General features: G+C 46.9%; 1 protein-coding gene across 1 annotated transcript in view; it reads right to left on the bottom strand.

Moving 5' to 3' along the window:
- ABCB8 (ATP binding cassette subfamily B member 8) overlaps positions 1-20,427 on the bottom strand; it is a 1,358,869-nt gene that overhangs the window by 159,320 nt on the left and 1,179,122 nt on the right. The window contains exon 14 of the mRNA XM_069645969.1: positions 10,664-10,811. Coding sequence (XP_069502070.1) covers positions 10,664-10,811 — 148 coding nt within the window. The remainder of the gene's footprint in view (positions 1-10,663; positions 10,812-20,427) is intronic.

The following is a 20,427-nucleotide window of genomic DNA, read 5'->3' as shown; positions in this document are numbered from 1 at the left end:
CCCAGGCAGGGACCTACCTAACCCCAAGGACCAAGTACCAGACTGGAACCCAAAGGGGCAAGTAACAAGGCAGGGCAGGGCACAAGGAACACAGCAAAGGATAAGGGGCACTGGGCTAAGCACGAGGTAGAAATAGGAACAGGACAGGAGCAGAACAGAGACTCAGGCAGGATTGGGCTCCTGGAGCGTGTACACGGAACAAACCGCGTTGAGACGCGTTGTTTCCGTGTCTGCGAAGGCTATTTATAGCCTGGGACCAAAGTGAGGCCTGGAACGCAAGCCGCTGTCACTGCGCATGCGCAAAACGTCGGATACTGACGTTCCGCGCATGCGCAGGACATTCAAGATGGCCGCGCCCAGGGAGCCGGGAGCCCGGACAGCGGTACGCCAAGGAGAAAGTCGCCAACGCGGATACAATCTCCAGGAGGGAGACCGCCGCAGCTGAGGACCCCGACCCCCAGACCAGGTGAGTGGCGCGCGCTGCGTGACACCATGTGGTTTTGGATTGTTGTGCAGTCAGGCCTTTCATAGTTGCTGTCTGTTATCTTTGAAGAGCTGTTCCCTAATGAAATTGGGAGGAGCAGAGGTCGGAGCAAACCTCCTCCTCTGACTGCATTAGAGCTTATTTAATGAAGACTTCACACTGGCTGTGATGGTGTTCTGTGAGGGGGAAGGCTAAAATCTATGGTCAAAAAACGTTATTGCCAAGTTTGCCTTTTTATGGGATTTACATTTGAGGTTTTTAACTTTAAATCTAATTACAATAGCCCTTCATCTTATAAAAACAACGGCAGGGCACTCAAGCAGACAAAATGCAGGTAAATCAGCATATATGGTGAAGTTCACCACTATAGGACAGTGACTGCAGGTCTGTACTCGAGCCATGCATACAATCTACCCCGTTGAACAACTCGAATGCCAAGCCATCTTGGCACTCAGCAACAGGACACTGAAAAAAGGCAAAGAGTCCAGGCTACCCCTCTCTTAGACACACAGGAGGTGCACAAAAACCTACAGGTAGCTAGTAAATAGTTATAAACTAGCTGTTTGATCACACAGAACAAAATGGAAGATTAATGATAAAACAAAATGTTTTCTCATTAAAGTAACATATTAAAAACAAAGATATTCATCAAACACTGAGCGTAAAGCATATTGTACACAGTGAGGGTTAGTAACATAATGTGTGATATTTTCTGTACTGTCAACTGTAAAGAGCACATTTCTGCTGTCAGCAACAGGAACCAACATAATTCAACCCAGGCTACCACTTTGGATCCGTCATCAGGCGGCTCCCTTACTTCAACAGAGCTTGCTCTGGCCTCCCTACTAGAGCTAACATTAGCTGGGTGAGGATGGTTATTAATGTGGCCGAGAACCACAGGAGAGCTATTTTATTTTCGTTAAAATCACTGCATACCACGTTACCATATTATCTTCAGTCACCACTTAAGTAACATTTTTTTAAATTATGATTTAGTTTATTACAAACTTTTCATAGTTTTATTTCCATCTCAAATCTAATGATATCTCATATTCTATGTATACATGGTACTTCTTACAGGTTCAAATCTTTACATGTTTTTAAACATTTCTTTTAGGAATTTCATTCCAGCTAAATTCAAAGATAACTGTTCTCTCGTTAATAACAATGACCACCATTTATCTAGAGTCAAAGTCACTATGTTTTGGAAAGATTCTGCCAAGAATGATGTCCTAATTGAAGTTAAAGCTCTACATTCTAGTAGCAGATGTTTTGAAGATTCCACAATTTTCTGATCACAACAGAATCGACAATATATTTCCGACCTTAAAATTTGTTTTTGCGTCCCCAAGACCTGTCTCATTAGTAATATGTTCAAGCGTAATCGCATAAATTGGTCTCTCCGCTCTGCCAAGGGAAATTTTGTCATGTAAAGAGGTATTTTTCCCACTGTCCTTCGCTCTAGATCCATGGGCAGCGAAAATGTATAATTGTTTCGTTTTTCTTGTGTGGTTTATCCAATCCTGTGTCCGAATTATGATTTTGGCTTTGTCTGGATTCGATGTCAATGTCTCTTCTGATACATTTAGTAAAAGTAGGCAATTTTGACACTGGTTTTCCAATTATTAAATAGCCAGTCGCCAGACTTTTGAGATGTAACTTTTAATAGATCAAATGGGGGAAGGACATCAGTCATAATACACTTTCAATACAAGGCCAAAGATTTCCATAGTACTATGGATTGCATGGATTGTAAGCCCTATTCAAATCTTATCATTGTAATGGGGATACCTTTCGGTAGGGATAACAGTCTCTTGCAAAATAAGCCTTCAAGAAAATCCCAAATTGGCCATGTCAAATTTAAGGCTGTTTCTGCTGCATTCGTAAGAATTGGGATAACCTTCAGATTATAAAAGGTGTTATTGTGAATTTACAGTATTTCTTTTTCAGCACTTTCGCATGTGATGTTAAGATCTCACACTTTGATTTCAGCAAATTCGCCCAACCTCTTTCATCAATGTTGCAAAAATATGAACTCCCAAATATAAAATAATTTGATTAACAGTACCCGCAAAATTGATTGCTGCACTCACATAGCAGAACTCCTAAAACATTTTTTAAAACTCAAATTCAGGCTTCCTTATCTATCACTCCATAATAAAACAGAAGAACAAGTTACTTACCAACTGGTAACGTTCATTCGATTGGATGTTCCGCCAATGTATTCCTCATTGTAGATGTATTCCATCCAGCTTTAGCTGCTTCGGAAATAATTTTCGGCAGAGGGCGCCGTGCGTCGATGTTGTCGAGTCGATGGTCCCTCGAAGGCCTCCGTCGAGCAGGATGTCATCGGGTATACAAGTAGCACGCACAGTGCCCGTTGGCCTCAGTTCTGTTTTTCCCCCTCACTCTTGTTCTACTGTGTAGATTGTGCCGGTAGTCAGGTATCAGCCTTGCGAGAGTTGAAGTGGGAATAACCTGGAAAAATCTACAGGGTAGGCTGGGAGGGCGATGAGGAATACGTTGGAGGAACATCCAATCGAAAGAACGTTACCAGTTGGTAAGTAACTTGTTCTTCGAATGGATTGTGTCCTCCAACGTATTCCTCATCTTAGATAGACTCCCAAAGCAGTATGGACAATTCTCTGGAGGAGGGAGGAGATTTTTTGATACCCTTAAATGGCCGAATATAGTAGTGCTTTACCAAAATTCAGCTCCTTAGACTTGGAAGCATCCAGACTATAGAATTTTGAAAAAGTATGCAGCAAAGACCAAGTTGCTGCTTCACAAATTGATTTTATGGGAACACCTCTTTGAAGGGCTGTCGAAGAGGCGATGCCCCTGTTGGAATGGGCCCTTAAGCCTTCTGGTGGGTCTTTCTCTGCTAATCTGTAGCATTCTGAAATGCAAAGCACAATCCAACGTGATATGGTTTGTTTTGACACCGATTGACCCAATTTCCTTCCGGTGTAGGCAATGAAAAGTTGATTATCTGCTCTAAGCTTGGAAAGCCTAGAAATGTAAAAGCTTAGAGCTCTTCTCTGGTCCAACCTGTGCAATCTTTCCTCCTCCTTACTAGGATGAGGTGGAGGGTAGAATGCGGGTAGAACAATTTTCTGATTTAAATGAAAATCGGACACAACTTTAGGTAAAAATGGGGTTTTAACCCTTAATACCACTCTGTCCCTATGGAACAAAGTATAGGGTGGCCCAGAAGACCGTGCCTGCAATTCGCTCAGTCTTCTTGCATATGTTAAAGCATCTAGGAAAGCAGTTTTCCATGTTAGGAATCTTAATGGACAAGTGTGCAAGGGTTCAAAAAGGGCACACATTAAGAATTTTAGAACCAGATTAAGATCCCAAATTGGTACTTGGAACGGATAAGGAGGAAACACATTGATGAGTCCTTTTAAGAATTGTACTACTAAAGGAATTTTGAAATAGGAGCATTCTTCCGACGAGCGCTTGAAGATGGAAAGCGCTGCAAGATAACCTTTTATGGTCCCAACATTTAGACCTCTATTTGCTAGGGACAAGAGGAAGGACAACACTTCCGGAATAGAACATAGAAAAGGATCAACATTCTTTTCTCTGCACCAGTTGCAAAACTTTTTCCAACGGCAACAGTATAGAGATTTTGTTGCTGGTCTTCTTGCAGAAAGCAACACCTCCATGACGTCATCTGGAATGTCCCAATCCTTGTATCTCATCCTTTCAGATACCAAGCGTGAAGGTTGAGAATCTTGACCTCTGGATGGAGAACATGACCCTCCATTTGTGAGAGAAGGTCCTCTCTCTGAGGAAGACGTACAGGGGGACAGATGGACATGTCTAGAAGGTCCGGGTACCACGTTCTCCTGGCCCAATCCGGGGCAATTAGGATCATGCGGTTTCCGAACCGTCTCAGTCTCCTGACGACCTGAGGAATGACGGGAATCGGAGGGAACGCGTATAATAGTGGGAAATTCCATTCCACCACGAACGCTTTCCCTAGGGCTCCTCTTGGGGGAAAATTCCCTTGAGCAATACTTTTCACACTTCCGGTTGGTTCCGGTCGCAAATAGGTCTACTTGAGGGGTTCCCCAAAGGGTGAATATCTCTTGAATGACTTCCTGAGCCAGTTCCCACTCGTGGGACACCGTGCTCTGCCTGCTCATATTCTCCTACCCGGCTAGATGAACTGCCGTTAAGGAGATTCCTTCTTGAATTGCCCAATACCAGAGCTACATTGCCTCTCTGCACAGAGGTAATGACCCTACAACTCCTCTTTTGTTTAGATAATGCATGGCCACTGTTTTGCCCGTCATTATCAAGACATTTTTTCCCCTGACAGATGGTAGAAAAGCCTTCAGCGCTAGTCTGATTGCTCTCAGCTCTAAAAGGTTGATGAGTAGTTTGGACTCCGATGGAGACCAGCGACCACTGATTGTCAGATCGTTGGCATGAGCTCCCCACCCCATGACTGAGGCATCGATCACTACTGTAATCTCCGGCCATGGTTGCCGAAAATGCTCTCCTTTTAGGATATTCTCTGTGCAAGTCCACCACAGAAGATACTGCCGAACTTTGTTAGGAATCTGGAGAAAATCCATCATTTGACCTGAGAACTGGGACCATTGAGTCTTTAGAGCCCATTGAAGGGATCTCATCCTCAGGCGTGCCTCTGGCACTAGGAAGATGCAGAATGCCATGAGGCCGAGTAACCTTAAGAAGTCGTAGGCCTGGAGATTTTGGGCATTTTGGAATTTGGAAACCATCTGAAGAATGTCTTGAGCCCTCGACTCGGGAGGTGAGCTCTTTCCCAAGGATGTGTCTAATACCGCCCCTATGTACTGGAGCTGTTGGGAAGGTGTCATTTGGTACTTCTTGAAATTGAGGGAGAAGCTCAGTTTGTGGAGGAAGTGGCAGGTGACTTTCAGATGATGCAGTGCTTGTTCGGCAGAACATGCCCTGATCAACCTATCGTCCAGATGGGGGATTCACGCCTACCCTCCTCTCCTGAGGTGCGCTGCCACCACTACCCTTAACTTGGTGAAGACCCTCGGGCGGAGGTCAATCCGAATGGCAGGAGCCAAAACTGATAGTGTGAGTCGCCAACTCCGAATCTCAGGTATTTTCTGTACTTGAGATGAATTGGCACATGAAAATAAGCATCCTGGAGGTCCAATGACACCAACCAATCCTGAAGTAAGTTGAAGGGCCTGAAGGATCTGAGAAAGAGTGTCCATCTTGAACTTGTCCTTCCTGAGGAACTTGTTCAAGTTTCTCAAGTCCAAGATGGGTCTCAGTCCTTCGTCCTTTTTGGGAATCAAAAAATACGGGCAGTACCAGCCCTTGTTCCTCTCCGCTACTGTCATGATTCCTGCCCCTCATGTCCCCAGCCCTCCAAGATGTCAGGCTGGAGCCAGGCCACGATCACCTACATGGCCCTCAAGGGCCTCTCCATCCCTCCAAAGACCCACTTGGAGTCAGACTTGGCGCTTGTGGCACCAGACTCACTCACTCCCATAGGATAACATTGGGGATTGGACTTGTAGTGCATTGATGGGGACAAGATGGATGCCCCCACATATTTCGATTCCCAGAATTGCATGTGCGGTCTAGTCTTTTGGGTGTGGTTCAGCCCAGAGACACCTGGGATACCCAGAGACTATTTAAGCCACGCCCAGGCTGAGAAACATGTTTTGTGTTTTCTGCACCTGCAGCGTGACACTCACCGTGTTCGGATCGGTCTCCAGTAGGCCTGCATCTTTCTTATGCGCTCAGCTCCTGCAAGAACAAGAACACCGTTAGGAACAGCCTTACCTTGCGGCACTTCTGCCCATCATTCATCGCTTCTTCTGTTCTGCGGGCATCTTCAGCGGAGTCATTCCCATCCGGCACGCCGCTTCCTAAGGAAAAGGGAAAAGAACAGAAAAAAGGCATTAGTAAGCATTCAGCAAATCTTTGCTTATTTTTAAAGACTGTACAAGCTTTAAAGGCTTACCTGAATCCCAGCCGCTCTGGGGGAACTCTGTCTCCGGAACTTCTCATCCATCTGCAAGAGGGAAAAGACATTCCAAGTTAGCGTGGAAACATCTAGAGGAGCCGCATACCGCGCTTACTCACCGAATTTCTTCTTCATAACCGGCATCCACGCTGAAAACATTGCGGCACCTAAAAGACACAGAAAAAGAACTCAGTTCAATACAAATACGAAAGGGTCGCATCGCGCATCGCACTCTCACCTTCAGTGCTACTCATCTCAGCAGCACGTTGCCATCCCCGGACGCCGGCCATCATCTAAGGAAGGAAAGGAACGAAGTTAGAGAACTGTTCAAAAGACTCATTATACTTACCTGTCGGACTCTTGCCAGTGAAGTAACTAGGCAGCAACGAGTCCGCATCAATCAACGCGCCCCTGCGCTGAAAGCAGGATGGAGAGCACACTTTCCAAGAAAACAAGGTGAGCTGTGGATCAAAGGGAAGGGTTGGACCCCGGGGAAGAAGGGGTTCAAGCACACAGAGACAATAGGGAGTTAAACTCTACCAATCCTGTGCTTCAGGCCCAGTCCCCAGTCGAGTAGACTCCAGGGAAGGGTTCAAGGTCGTAAGAGGTCAGAACAGGCTGAGTGACGTCCCCGTGGATACCAGGTGAGCATTACAGCTACAGGTACTGGCTCTATAGCACCTTTCTCCAGCAGGGTTAGAACTTCCTGCTGTAGGAACAGGTCTGAAAACTTCAAAGGGTGTCTCCCTGGTGGATTGTTTTGAGATTGCGTTAGAAAAGTAAGGCAGTAACTTTGGGCTATTATTTCTAGAGCCCAAACATCTGAAGTAATGGCTCGCCATTCTTGCAGATGCTGTGACAGCCTGCCTCCGACAGGTGTATTGTGATGCAAGTCCTCAAAGTGGTTTTGTGGCGGTTGCTGCGGCCGCTGATAGCAAAGAGGCTCCAGCTGGAGCTTGCTTTGCACGTTTTCCTCGTCCACCACGAGTGGCCTTTCTCTGGCCCCTTTGGCTGGCCATTCCTCTCGCCTTTCCATATGAGGAGTAGTAATGATAGGATCGTCCCCTCCAAGATTGTCCTGGTGCACGAAAAGGCTGAGGTTGCCTAATAGCAGCTCCTAAAGACTTGGCAGCTGCTTTTGAGGTCTGCAACCTCTCAAGGCTCTTGTCAGCCTTGCTGCCAAAAAGGTGAGACCCGTCAAAGGGCATGTTCAGAAGGCAGTTCTGTACGTCTGGTGCGAAACCCGACTTCGCAAATCTGCGTATTACCGCGCTAGTGCCCATGGACCTGCTCACACTAGCTGCAGTGTCCAATCCAGATTGAAGGGATTCCTGCATGGCCTCCTTTCCATCTCTAACAAAGGCTAGGAATCCTTCCCTTTCATCCCCTTCTGGTATGTGCTCTGCCGCCATTGCAATGCACTCCCACAGAGTGTACGAAAACTTTGCCAAGGCACATGTGGAGTTGGCTGATTTTAACGCCATACTCCCAGCTGAAAATACCTTGCGTGCCCAGCCATCCACACGCTTATCGTCCCTGTCAGGACGGGATAGAAAGGTATGCCATTTTATTTGAAGCTGTGGCTGCCTGGACCACCAGACTCTCAGGAGTGGGATGTTTAGACAGATAGCCGTGGTCGCTACTGGCAGGGCGGTATTTTGAAGTAAGGGATTTATTCACTGGAGGAATAGAATCCAGAATCTCCCAATTCTTGACCACCCTATTTTGCAAGGCTGCAAGGAAGGGTAGGATTGGATCTTCGGTGAGACCATCGTCCAATATATCGGTCAAATCATCCTGGATGAATTGGGTTGGTGGTCTAGCCCATCCTAAATAATCAACTACTTTTGTCATTAGTGTATGAGGGACTGGCATGCTCTCCTGGTTCTGGCCTGCCAAAATCTGTTTCAGGAGATGTATCAATGCCACTTGCATTATGTAAGGATTCCACCAGGTCCCTCATCCTGCTTTCTTCAGAAATCAGGCATTGTGGGACATTTGGGGTACCATATTCCAGTGCAAAGGGTACATTCTCCTCATCAGAGCTCTCCTGGTCCTCAAAAATTGATGTAAGGGATTTGAAAAATTCCTTCCCTGGAAGAGGTTTAAAAACCTTTTCTGGGAGACATGGAAGAGGTGTGTTAGTGGACCCTGAAGGCATTACAGGCTTTGCAGCCTTCTCATTTCCTTTTTCTAGCTGAGTCGGCTGAACTGGAGCCTTTGGAACCTTTGGCGCCAAGGGCTTCGGGGTCGACGTCGACAAAGGCGTTGATGGCGCCGAAGGAATAGTGGTCGTCGACTGAGCCGGCTTCGAGGGCGCTGAGGCGCTCTTCGAAGATTTGCCCTTCGAGGTGCGTTGGGTTTCGGACGGCGTCGGTGACCTCGAGCGGTCGACTCGACTTGAGCGGTCTTTCTCGCTCGGCGTCATGGAAGGTTCTCGATCCTTCCTTCTTCGATCACCCGGGCTCGAGGGCGTGCAAGTGTCGGAGCGATGACGCTCCCGGCCGGCTTCTGAAGAAGGCACGGACCAAGGCTTCGCTTTTTCTAACACCTCCATTTTAACTCTGAATGCTTCCCACACTTCGTAGGAAGAATGTTTTGTGGGGCATTTCATTCTTTTTGGGGATTCGTCCGAGGATGAGGTGGAGGGGGACCTGTGGCGTCTTTTCTTTGATTTTTCCGTCGAAGACGAGCAATGGGAATCGCTTCGGGACCTGGACCGATGCCTTTCGCGTCGAGGAGACTTCTCCTCACGGGACCTTGACTCGACGCTAGAGGCTTTGCGGTCGGATTTACGACTTACCTGTAGTTTTCCCTTCCTCTCTCGCAAGGCCTTCCCCGTCATCGCCTGACACTTCGTACAGGCCTCCATGTCGTGGCCTTCTCCGAGACAGTACAGACATTCTCGGTGCGGGTCCGTGATAGACATTTTCGAACCGCAAGATTTACACTTTTTGAAACCCGATCGCGGGGTCATAGTCGGCGTCAATGATGAGCACATATCGATATATATCAGTAATATTCACTGCGTCACAGAACTCGAGGCGTGCCGAATCTCCAAAGCAACATGTACCGCGGAAAAACAGAACCGAGGCCAACGGGCACCGCGCTTACTACTTGTATACCCCATAACGTCACCCTTGACGGAGGCCTTCGAGGGACCATCAACACGACGACATCGACGCACGGTGCCCTCTGTGGAATTTTTTTTTCAAAGCAGCCAAGGCTGGATGGAATACATCTCAGATGAGGAATACTTTGGAGGACACAATCCACTCGAAGAACAAATTATTCACCCTTGTAATGTTGTTTCGATGGAAGAGACCTTTTCTAGTTTTTGATTTTCCCACCACCATCATTCTCGTGTTCTTTTTTGTGTTTTAAATTGGCTAAGACCATGACTGTTTTTTTTAACCATTTAACAGCAGCCCATTATCGTTCATGTATGATTTCACCCTGTTGCATCTTCGCTGAAGACCTATTATGGTCAAGTTCATGATAACACGGTCATCTGCATATAAAACCCATGGGATTTCAGTTCCACAAAATTGTGGAATTTGCTCTTACGGGTTCCATGGTTCTCATGTCAGACATATACATGTTACATGATACATGTTAAATAGAGCAGAAACTAATGAACAGCTTTGTTTAAGTCCTCTGGAAGCATTGATTTTTCTTGACATTATTCCGTCCCTCGATAGCCTGACTCGAATCGACGTAAATGTATAAAGGGCTTTTATTGCTTCTAATAAATCAACTGGCCATCCCTAGGATGTCATTTTATTCCATAGTCTCTGCCGGTTGACGCTGTTGAAGGCTTTTTCTAAATTCACAAATACGTGTATATTTTGGTCTTAGATCGAATGGCCTTCAACTTTAGCAGCATGAACAGGAAGAGGTTCAGATTTGTGCCAATTCCTGCAACAAAGCAAGCCTTTCGCGTGTCTAGGCCACGAGAGTCCCTCGTCCAGGTGTTCAGTTGTCGTAATAATAATGCGCCAAAGATTTTACTCAAAACATCATACAAGGCATCGGATGATAATTTCTTGGATCTTCTCTATCTCCTTTTTTAAAAATAGGAATTATTAAAGCAGTTTTCCAGGATTCAGGGACTTAAGTAGAATTACGTTGCTTGTACTGGGATCAATGCTACACAGCTCTGGAGAGCTAAAAGGACAGCTGTTACTCACCAACAACCGTGTTGTAGCCCTCTGGAAAGCTCCTGATGAATTCATCAGCATTGGCCTGCTGTGCCGCCTCTTGCACTTCCTCATCGGTAGCACTTGGCTTTCCAAAGCGAATGTTCTCCATTACTGTAGTAGCAAAAAGGACAGGCTCCTGTAGTGAAGAGAAATACAATCATTTGCATAACTGTGCCAGCAAAATTGATTGCTGCTCTCACATAGCAGAACTCCTACAACATTTTGTATCACTCACATACAGACTTCCTCATCTATCACTCCATAATAAAACAGAACAAATTATTTACCCTTGTAATGTTGCTTCGACTGAAAGTTCTTCCCACGTATTCCTCATCTTTGATATATTCCCATCCTGCATCTGAATTTTCTTTTTACAGCAGAGGGCGCCCTGCGTCTATCTCGTATCCCTCGGCAGCCTCTGTCTGCTCTCGAGTAGGATATTGGTGTACATATATAGCACGCACCTTGCCCGTTGCCTCAGTTCTTAGTGTTTCCCTCTCTAATGCACAGACATCTCTAAGGCAGCAAGATGACCAGATGTTGGAAGAGAGGAAGGTGTAAAACACGGAAATTCTCCCGCAGGTAGGGGGCAGGTTGGAAGGACAATAAAGAATTTGTGGGAGGAATATCCAGTTGAAAGAGCATTACCAGGGTTAAGTAATTTGTTTTCAAATGGAATGTGTCCTCCCTCATATTCCTCCTTTTTGATAGACTCCCATAGCGTATGTTGCAGGAGGAGAGAACAGAGAATTTACTTTTCATTAATGCTGTGCAAAACAGCTTTATCAAACTTCGCCTCCTGACCCGATGCAGAATCCAGGCAATAATGTCTTTTGAAGGTATCAAGAGAAGACCAAGTTGCAGCAGTACAAATGTTCTGCACCAGTAACGCCCCGCTGCAAAGTCGAATAAGTAGCCACACCCCTGGTAGAGTGAGCTTGTAAACCGACAGGGACATCCTTGCCTACCAAATTATAGCATTCAGAAATGCATAAAATAATCCAACTGGATAAAGTTTGCTTGGTTACAGCTTGACAGAGCTTGTGACCAGCATATCCCACAAAAATCTGATCGTCCTGTCTGAGTTTTGCTAGCCTATTGATGTAGAAACTCAACGCCTTTTTGGATCTAGGCGATGATGCCTCTCCTCCTCTTTGGAATGATGCAGAGGCGGATAAAAAGTATGAAGCACAATCTTCGGTGCCAAATGAAATTCAGAGACCACCTTCGTAAAAGCGAATGACAGACCTTCAATACAACCTTTTCTTTGTAAAAGGTGGTAAACTGAGGATTACTAGGTAAGGCTTGTAACTCGCTAACTCTACAAGTGGCAGTGATAGCTGTTAAAAAGATGGTCTTGAGGGTCAGCATCCTTAACGAACATGAATTGAGAGGCTCAAATGGAGCTCTCATGAGAAACTTCCGCACCAACTTTAGATTCCAGACTGGTACAATGACTGGGACAGGGGGGTAAATGTTAATTAACCCCTTTATAAACGGGATCACAATAATGACCTTAAAATGCGATTCCTGCTCTGGTGAGCGCTTAAAAATAGACAATACTGCCAAGTATCCTTTTGCAGTCACAACCTGCAAACCCTATGGGCTAAATGAAGCAAGAATGGCGGCACCACCAGTGAGTTATAAGAGAAAGGGTCAATGTTTTTAGCTCTGCACCAGCTGCAAAACCTGTTCCAATGGCAACGGTACAGAGTCTTTGTTGCTGGACTTCTGGCCGATTGCAACACCTCCATTTTGTGTTCCCGGAGGCCCCGATCCTTGAATCCGAGTCTCTCAGAAACCAGGCGTGAAGATTCCGAGTCCTGATTTCTGGGTGAAGAATGCAGATCTGGGTCAAGAACAGATCCTCTTTGGGGAAGAAAAGGTCCCAGTACCATGTTCTCCCCACCCAATCCAGGGTAACGAGGATCCTGGTCTTCCCAAACTACCTAAACCTCCTGATGATATGAGGAATGACGGGGACCGGAGGAAACGTGTGCAGGAGTGGAAATTCACAGTCCACTATGAACGCGTCTCTCAGAGCTCCTCGTAGAGGAAATTTCCTGGCGCAGAACAGGTCCCACTTCCCGTTGACACTGGAGGCAAACAGATTCACTTGAGGGGTTCCCCAAAGGGCGAAGATCTCTAAGGACTTCATGAGCTAGTTCCTACTCATGGGAGACTGTGCTCTGCCTGCTCAGAGCGTCCGCCGCCATGTTCTCCTTTCTGGCTAGGAAGTTTCTGGCTGCCTCTTTGAAACTTGAGGAGACCCATCTCTGGTTCTGGTAGTACCTCAACATCTTCCTCTTTGCTTCTGCCTTCTCCCTTCCTCTCCCCTGCTGATTTTCTGCCCGATACTGTACTGGTCACCTGGCTACACTCTGATTTCGGGCCCAGGTCCCTGCCTGCCCAGTTGCACACCCGCACTGCCTCCTGGCAACCCTTGAACTTGGGTCTGTATCTGTAACCCTACAGTCCCCCTGCCTGAACTTTTGGACACCTGCTGTCTGCACTTACCCTTGCACCTTCCACCTGCTGGCAGCACTTCTTGTTATTGTTTTTATCCCATGTACAGTACTGCCACCTCCCCTTTTCCCTGGCACTCTGCCCTCCCCTGCACTTGCGTGATCTCAATTTCACTTGGCATAGTAAGATCGTTGTCTCTGTCCTCCCTCTGTTCCCCCTTCTTTGCATCGTCGCGCTTTGAAGCACTTGTGTATAGGCGTGTTACAAATGCCATATCATACGTGAATGACCGAAAGAGAGATTCCTTCTTGCAGTGCCTAAAACCAGAGCTGCAATGTCTCTGTGCACAGTGGTAGTGACGCTGCACCTCCTCTTTTGTTAAGGTAATGCATGACCACTGTGTTGTCTGTCATTATCAGGACCTTCTTTCCTCGCACAGAGGGCAGAAAGGTCATCAGCGCTAGTCTGATTGCCCTCAGCTCTAAAAGGTTGATGTGTAGTTTGGACTCCAATGGAGACCAGCCACAGCTGATCGCCAGATCGTTGGCATGAGCCCCCCAACCTGTGTGGGAGGCGTCCGTAACTATGGTTATCTCCGGTCATGGTTGCCAAAAGGGTTCCCTTTCAACACAATCTCCTTGCAGGCCCATCACAGGAGATCCTGCGTGACCATGACCGGAACCTGAAGTAGATCTGTCATTCTGCCGGATAACTGGGACCACTGAGATCTGAGGGCCCATTGAAGAGACCTCATTCTCACACAGGCTTCTGGCACCAGAAAAATGCAGGATGCCAAGATACCGAACACCCTTAGAAAGTCAAAGGGCGGTAGAGTTTAGGCATTTTTGGGCATATTGAAACTTCATAACCATCTGCTGAATATGACAAGCACTTACCTCGGGTGGCGAGGCTTTCCCTGAGGAAGCATCCATGACTGCTCCAATAAATTGAATCTTTTGGGAAGATAGCATATGGGACTTCTTGAAATTCAGGGAGAAGACCAGTTTGTGGAGAGAGTGGCAGGTGATGCTGAGATGTTAAAGGAGCTGTTGGGGAGAACGGGCGCTGATCAGCCAATTATCGAGGTAGGAGTAGATGTGAATCCCTCCCCTCCTCAGATTTGCTGCCATTATCAACTTGGTGAAAACCATCAGGGCAGAGGTGAGCTCCAATGGCAGAACCCAAAATTGAAATTGAGAACTGACAATGGCGAACCTCAGGTACTTACTTCCTGTGCTCGTGATGAATAGGCACATATAAGTAAGCATCCTGAAGATCCAATGAAACCATCCAATTTTGAAGTCGGAGGGCCTGGAGGATCTGTGTAAGAGTGAACATCTTGAACTTGTCCTTCCTGGGGAACTTGTTCAAGCTTCTCATGTCCAAGATGGGATGCAGTCCTCCGTCCTTCTTTGGTATTAAGAAGTAAGGGAAGGACCATCCCTAGTTCTTCGCTACAGGCACTGGCTCTATAGGACCTTTATCCAGCAGGATTCAAACCTCCTGCAAAAGGAGCGGATCCGGATCCTTGAAGGACTGACTCCTTGGTGGACAATCGGGAGGCCGTCTCTAGAATGGGAGGCAGTACCCTTGGGCTACATTTTGCAGGGCCCACGCATCGGAAGTAATGCCTCCCCATTCTTCCAGATGCTGAGTCAGCCTGCCCTTCACCACTGTCCTGTGGACCAAGGCCTCAGAGAGGTTTTAGTGTAGCAGTGATGGCTGCCAATGGCAAGGAGGTTACAGCTTCTTGGGCTAGCTTACCACCTCATCCACCACGAGGAAGTCTCCTTTGGCCCCTTTGCGTGCTCAGATGTCTTGTCCTTACAACCGATGAAAAATAGCAAAAGGACCAGCCCCTCCAACTTTGAGAAGCTGTGTGGGTCTGTTGCGGCTGTCGAATATCTGTGCTTTGGAGGACTGAAGCTTTTCCAAGCTTTCGTCAGCCTTGGAGCCAAACAAATGCAAGCTGTTGAAAGACACGTTTAATAGCCTTGCTTGGACATCTGGTGGAAAGCCAGACCTACGCAGCCAGGCGAATCTATGTGAGACGGCACTGGCTGCCATTGCTCAGCTGACACGGTCAGCTGAGTTCAATCTGGACTGGAGCAACTGGCACATAGCCTCCTTGCCATCCTTTACAATAATTCGAAATCTTTCCATTTCTTCACCACCCAGGATGTGTTCAGCAGCCATAGTCGCTACTTCCGACAACATGAAAGTAAATTTGGCCAATGCACACGTGGTATAGATGAAGTTTATTGCCATACTGCTGGCTGAGAAACTCTTTACTAGGGTATCAAACTTTTTATCGTCCACATAAGGGGGGAACTGAAGGTTAAGTGGCTACTCTTGATGACAAATTAGCAGCCTGCACCACCAGACTCTCTCTCAGCAGATGGATGTTTTGATAGAACTCTGGATCTACACCCGCAGGCCTGTATTTCCTAGTGAAATCCCTATTAACTGCAGGATTTGTATCAGGACTTTCCCAACTTGCCATGACTCTGATATTCAGAGCAGTATGGAAAGGGGAAACGGAGTCCTTATTGGGTACCCTTTTGAGAACATCTGTGAGGTCATCCAGTTCGTATACATCAGCTTGCCAGCAGCCTGCCTTCCGCAGCCCAGCTACTCAGTCACTTTGCCCGTGACTGCCCTATAGCAAGCATCTGCAAGTGCAGAAGGCTTTGGCTTGGCAAATTCCACCTCAGAGGAGGTATCTAGCGCACTAGCATCCCTTAATGAGTACACCAGATGCTGCATCATGGAATGTTTAGAAATCAAGGCCTAATGAACATTGGGAATTCTGAATTCTAGGCCAAAAAGAGGAGCGTCCTCATAAGTGATCTCTTCCTCCTCAATAAATGAAGACAGACTTAAAAACAATCTTTTTTTGCCAGAAGTTTGAAAACCTTTGACACCTCCGTTGACGGCCTTGGCGTCGAGGAATTCGACGCGAGTCCTGAAGGAGTGAAGGTGTGCAGCTTAAGCTTCAGTTGATCTTTGAGACTTCGAAGTCTCCGAAGCTTCTCGAGGGCATGCGAGCAGCAACCTTAGTGAACTCTGTATTGGCTGTACAAGGATCGATAAGCCGCCTTCTCAAACACCTTCATCATCTGGAGGTGAAAGTCCTCCTAGTCGGCTTTGGTAGATGACTTACCTGGGAAACTCACCCATCTGCAGTTGGATGAGGAGTCCGAAGAAGAGGGCAAACAATGCCATCTCTTTGATTTTTTGTGGGAGGACAAAGAGTGACTTCTGTATCGAGAGTGCTTGGAGTGTTTCAAGCACTTACAAAGAGGCGAAACACCCCTCGAACTTCTCTCTTGGAGGGAATCGAAGGGGATTTTGAACGGGGCAAACCCTGGGCGAGTTCCCTCTTCCTCTCCTTCAAGGCCTTTCCCGTCATAGACTGATAGGAACCACAGTAATCGACCTTGTGATCGATTCCAAGGCACCAAAGGCAGATATGGTGCGGGCCTGTGAAAGACATCTTTGACCCACAATCCGCACAAATTTTGAGTCAACATTTTGAAGAAAAACTTACCATGCAGTAAGAATGAGCCGTACAAAGCATGCTGTTTATGTGGAAAAAGGGAACTGAGGTAATGTATATATACCAACATCGACGACATACTCGAGCACGGACGAACGCATCCGAGGGACACTAAATAGACAACGTACAGCGCCCTCTGCTATGAATTTCTTTTTCCGAAGCTGCTGATGTTGGATGGGAATATATCAAAGATGAGGAATATGTGGGAGGACACAATCCATTTGAAACACTGCTTTAACAATTATGTACACCCAACTCATTACTTGTAGCTTGTGCATTTACACCAATAGAGAACAGCTACTAACTTGAATTTGTAGCTCTCCTTCATTCGTGTCATCATTAAATTAATAACCACAAGAAAGATGGGCACACTTAAAATACATACTTTTAAAAAAAACTTTCTTTATTGGTTGTCTCACGTCTTAAGACCTTTGACCATACATTAGGAAGATGAAGTACAACATCAAGCATAGGATTTATGCAAAATACAGGCAAGGCAGCTGGCAGATTGTTTCTACACATGCATAACAGTCAAGAACAAGGCGGTTTCACAAAAATAAAACACATTGATAGAGTGGGTCAGGCTACACTCTGGATCGGCTGCTAACCACCTCTCGGCCCTCGCATCCCACCTGTCCGGTTTGGGGCTCTGAGATAGCAAATAGGCCGTAAAGGGACTCCATATATTCCTGGGCCTGTTTGTATCACTAAGCCAAACCAGATCTTTGAGCCTCGTATTTATCCCTGGGGGAGAGGATCTAGTCCATGTCATCAATATACATCGCCTAGCAGCAATCATACATGTCGTGAGCAGTTTCTGGCCAGCCAAACATACAAAACAGCAATTCACAGGGGATAGTATGCCCCAACATTTCAGAGATACACTATGCCACCCCATCCCAAAAGATTCTCAATCTAGTGCAAGTCCACATCATGTGGAGGAAGTCTGCCGAGTCAGAGTTCCACCTCAGGCAGCTAGCCGCCCTAATACTATCGAACTGGCACACAAGGGCTGGAGACAAGTACACTCTGTGCAATGTTTTGAGCTGAATCAACTGTAACCAGGTACTGAATGTCCCACTGTGTGTGCATTCGCAGAGCATTTCCCATTGCTTATCCGTAAAGGGAGCCCCCACATCCTCCTCCCATTTCTGTTTACACTTTCGGACTTCCTGAAGGGAGTCGTGTTGAACTAGCCTATATAATGCAGAGACCACTCCTTTGCTTCTGGATGAACCCACAATAAATTTCAGCAGTGGAGTAGCTGGCAGCATCTCTGGGAACGAGGGGGACCACTCTCTGAAAGCCGCTTGGATTCTGAAATACTGCAACCTTCGTTGAAAACCCTCTCCCATCTTTTCAGCAAATAACTGTTGGGTAACAAATGTCCCATTCGGGTACAGGCCCTCCATGTGGTTAATCCCTGCCCCTGCCATTCCTGAATGATTGCTTCATCGCATTTTGATGTCAAACTCTCTATATTCCACAATAGTATACCCGGGTTAAAAGGGATGTCTACACGCAACCGCTTCAGGACTCTTCTCTGCGTGTAATGTACACGCCACAGGATCAAATTTACATTTATATGACACCCTTCTGGAGATCAAGACCCCCTGCAAAGCGAATGGTGCACAATCAGCATCTTTCTTTGCGCACGTGAGGATAAGGTGGGGCCCCCGGCATCCACCGGGACACAACTTATAACTGCGCTGTAATGAAATATAATTCCGAGTCTGTTGCCCCAATGCCCTCTCTTTCCCAGGGGAGAGCCAGTGTATCCCAACTAATTCATGGGTTTCGCAGGTGCCAAGCTAGCTTAATCAGCTGGGCCTTTACTTCCACAAATTAGCTGACGCCCAGCCATACCAGGATGTTCTGAAAAATGTATAGTAGTTTGGGGATCACTACCATCTTGGGTACCGAAAGGGGAAGCCTGCACCACCTCTCTACCTACGCCTTCTGGGTATGCAAGTATCTTACATGATTGTCCGCCAAGAGCAATCGGGCGTCCCTACTAACCTGCACCCCCATATATGTAACAGCTGTCTGCTCCCATCTGTACCCTTCGGTGTTCGAAGGATTAATCGTAGCCTCATTCAGTGAAAATAAGATGGATTTAGTCCCGCTTATCCTGAGACCGGAGGCCTTCCCGAACCTTGCAACCTCCCGCGACAGCGGCCCCAGATTGGTTGTGGGGTCTTTAAAGTATAGAATTGCATTGTCCGCGTATAGCGGTACCAATTCCCTAGTACCACCCAAAGCTAAGCCCTAGCCCCATGGAATTTACGCAGGCCGAGCCACCATCACCTCGATAACCACTGCGAATCGCAGGGGTGACAGCGGACAGCCCTGCCTGGTCCCCCGTCCCAGATCAAATGCCCGAGATCTTGTGCCCCAATCCCAATTCGAGCACTCGTCTCGTCATGCAGCAGCCGCACCGCCGATAGCTAATACTTTGGGGCCCCCAACTGACGCAACACCTCGAATAGGTAGCTCCACTTGACGGAGTCAAATACTTTCTCTACATCGAGCAGAGCCACCGTAGCCTGCACTTTGGCGTCCATCTGAGCTAGGGTCACAAACAATCTACGCAGGTTTAATGAGGTCAACCTCCCAGGTATAAAACCTGAGTGGTCTATATGTGTGATGTTCTAAATATATGGGAGCAGGCAGTCTGCCAACACCTTGGCGAAAGTTTTAGTGTCAAGGTTCAACTAAGAGAATGGCCGGTACGAGGAGCATTCCAATGGGTCCTTCTCTGGTTTCAAGATCAGCGTAATTACGGCTTCACGCATCGTTGGGTGGAGGAGTCCCTCCCTTATACCCTCATCCCACACTGACAACAGATGCTGAGCCACCTCGGGACCCCACTCCTTGTAGAATTCAGCTGTTATTCTGTCATTGCCAGGTGCTTTGGAGGAGGGCAGGGTGCGTGTTGCTAGGAGGATCTCATCAAGTGTAATGGGCGCGACTAGTGCTTCTACCGCCTCTCCACTCAGCACCGGAAGGGTTGCCTCCTTCATATATCCCTCTAGCTCTGCCAGGATATAAGCTTCCTCTATGGCTTACACGTGCAAACTGATCCGTGCAGCCAAACCCTTTCTGTCCGACACTAGCTGCCTGACCCTCGCGAGAGCCCTCATATTGTCCCGCCTGGACTATTGCAATGCTCTTTATCTTGGGGCTGCTAAAGCCACTACCAGCAAACTACAAACCCTTCAAAACAATGCTCTTAGAGCAGCATTGGGTATCTCCAGAAGAGATCACATTACAGAACATAGCCAACAGAATAATTGGCTTTTTATCAAAGATAAAATTCTCCTAAAACCGTGTCACTTACTCACAAATCTCTCAATAACACTGCTCCGATTTACTTGATTGACAGATTTCACAGACAGACCTCCCTTAGACCCACAAGAACAGTCTATGAAAACTGCCTCTCTGTCCCTAACTTTTAACGTTCCACCATAGGGGGTAATAGCTTCCCAGTGAAAGCAGCAAAACTGTGGAATTCCCTAACACCAACTCCCAGAATGGACCTGCCCTATCAAAACCTCCATTCTAAGGTTGTTTTATGGCTGAAAACGTAGGCCTTCAAACACTCCCAGGTGTTATGTCTTGCATATTCTCTCCTTCTGTACATAATGTATCCACATGTGTTATCTGTATATATGTATATAAGCCAGCTATTATTATCAGTGTGCGTATGTTTATATTCTTGTTGTTG

The sequence above is a fragment of the Ambystoma mexicanum genome, chromosome 2p, assembly GCF_040938575.1.
Source record: "Ambystoma mexicanum isolate Mex_15411 chromosome 2p, UKY_AmexF1_1, whole genome shotgun sequence".
NCBI classification, from domain to species: Eukaryota; Metazoa; Chordata; class Amphibia; order Caudata; family Ambystomatidae; genus Ambystoma; species Ambystoma mexicanum.
The sequence above is the reverse complement of the archived record's forward strand: the minus strand, read 5'-3'. Positions and strand labels throughout refer to the sequence as shown.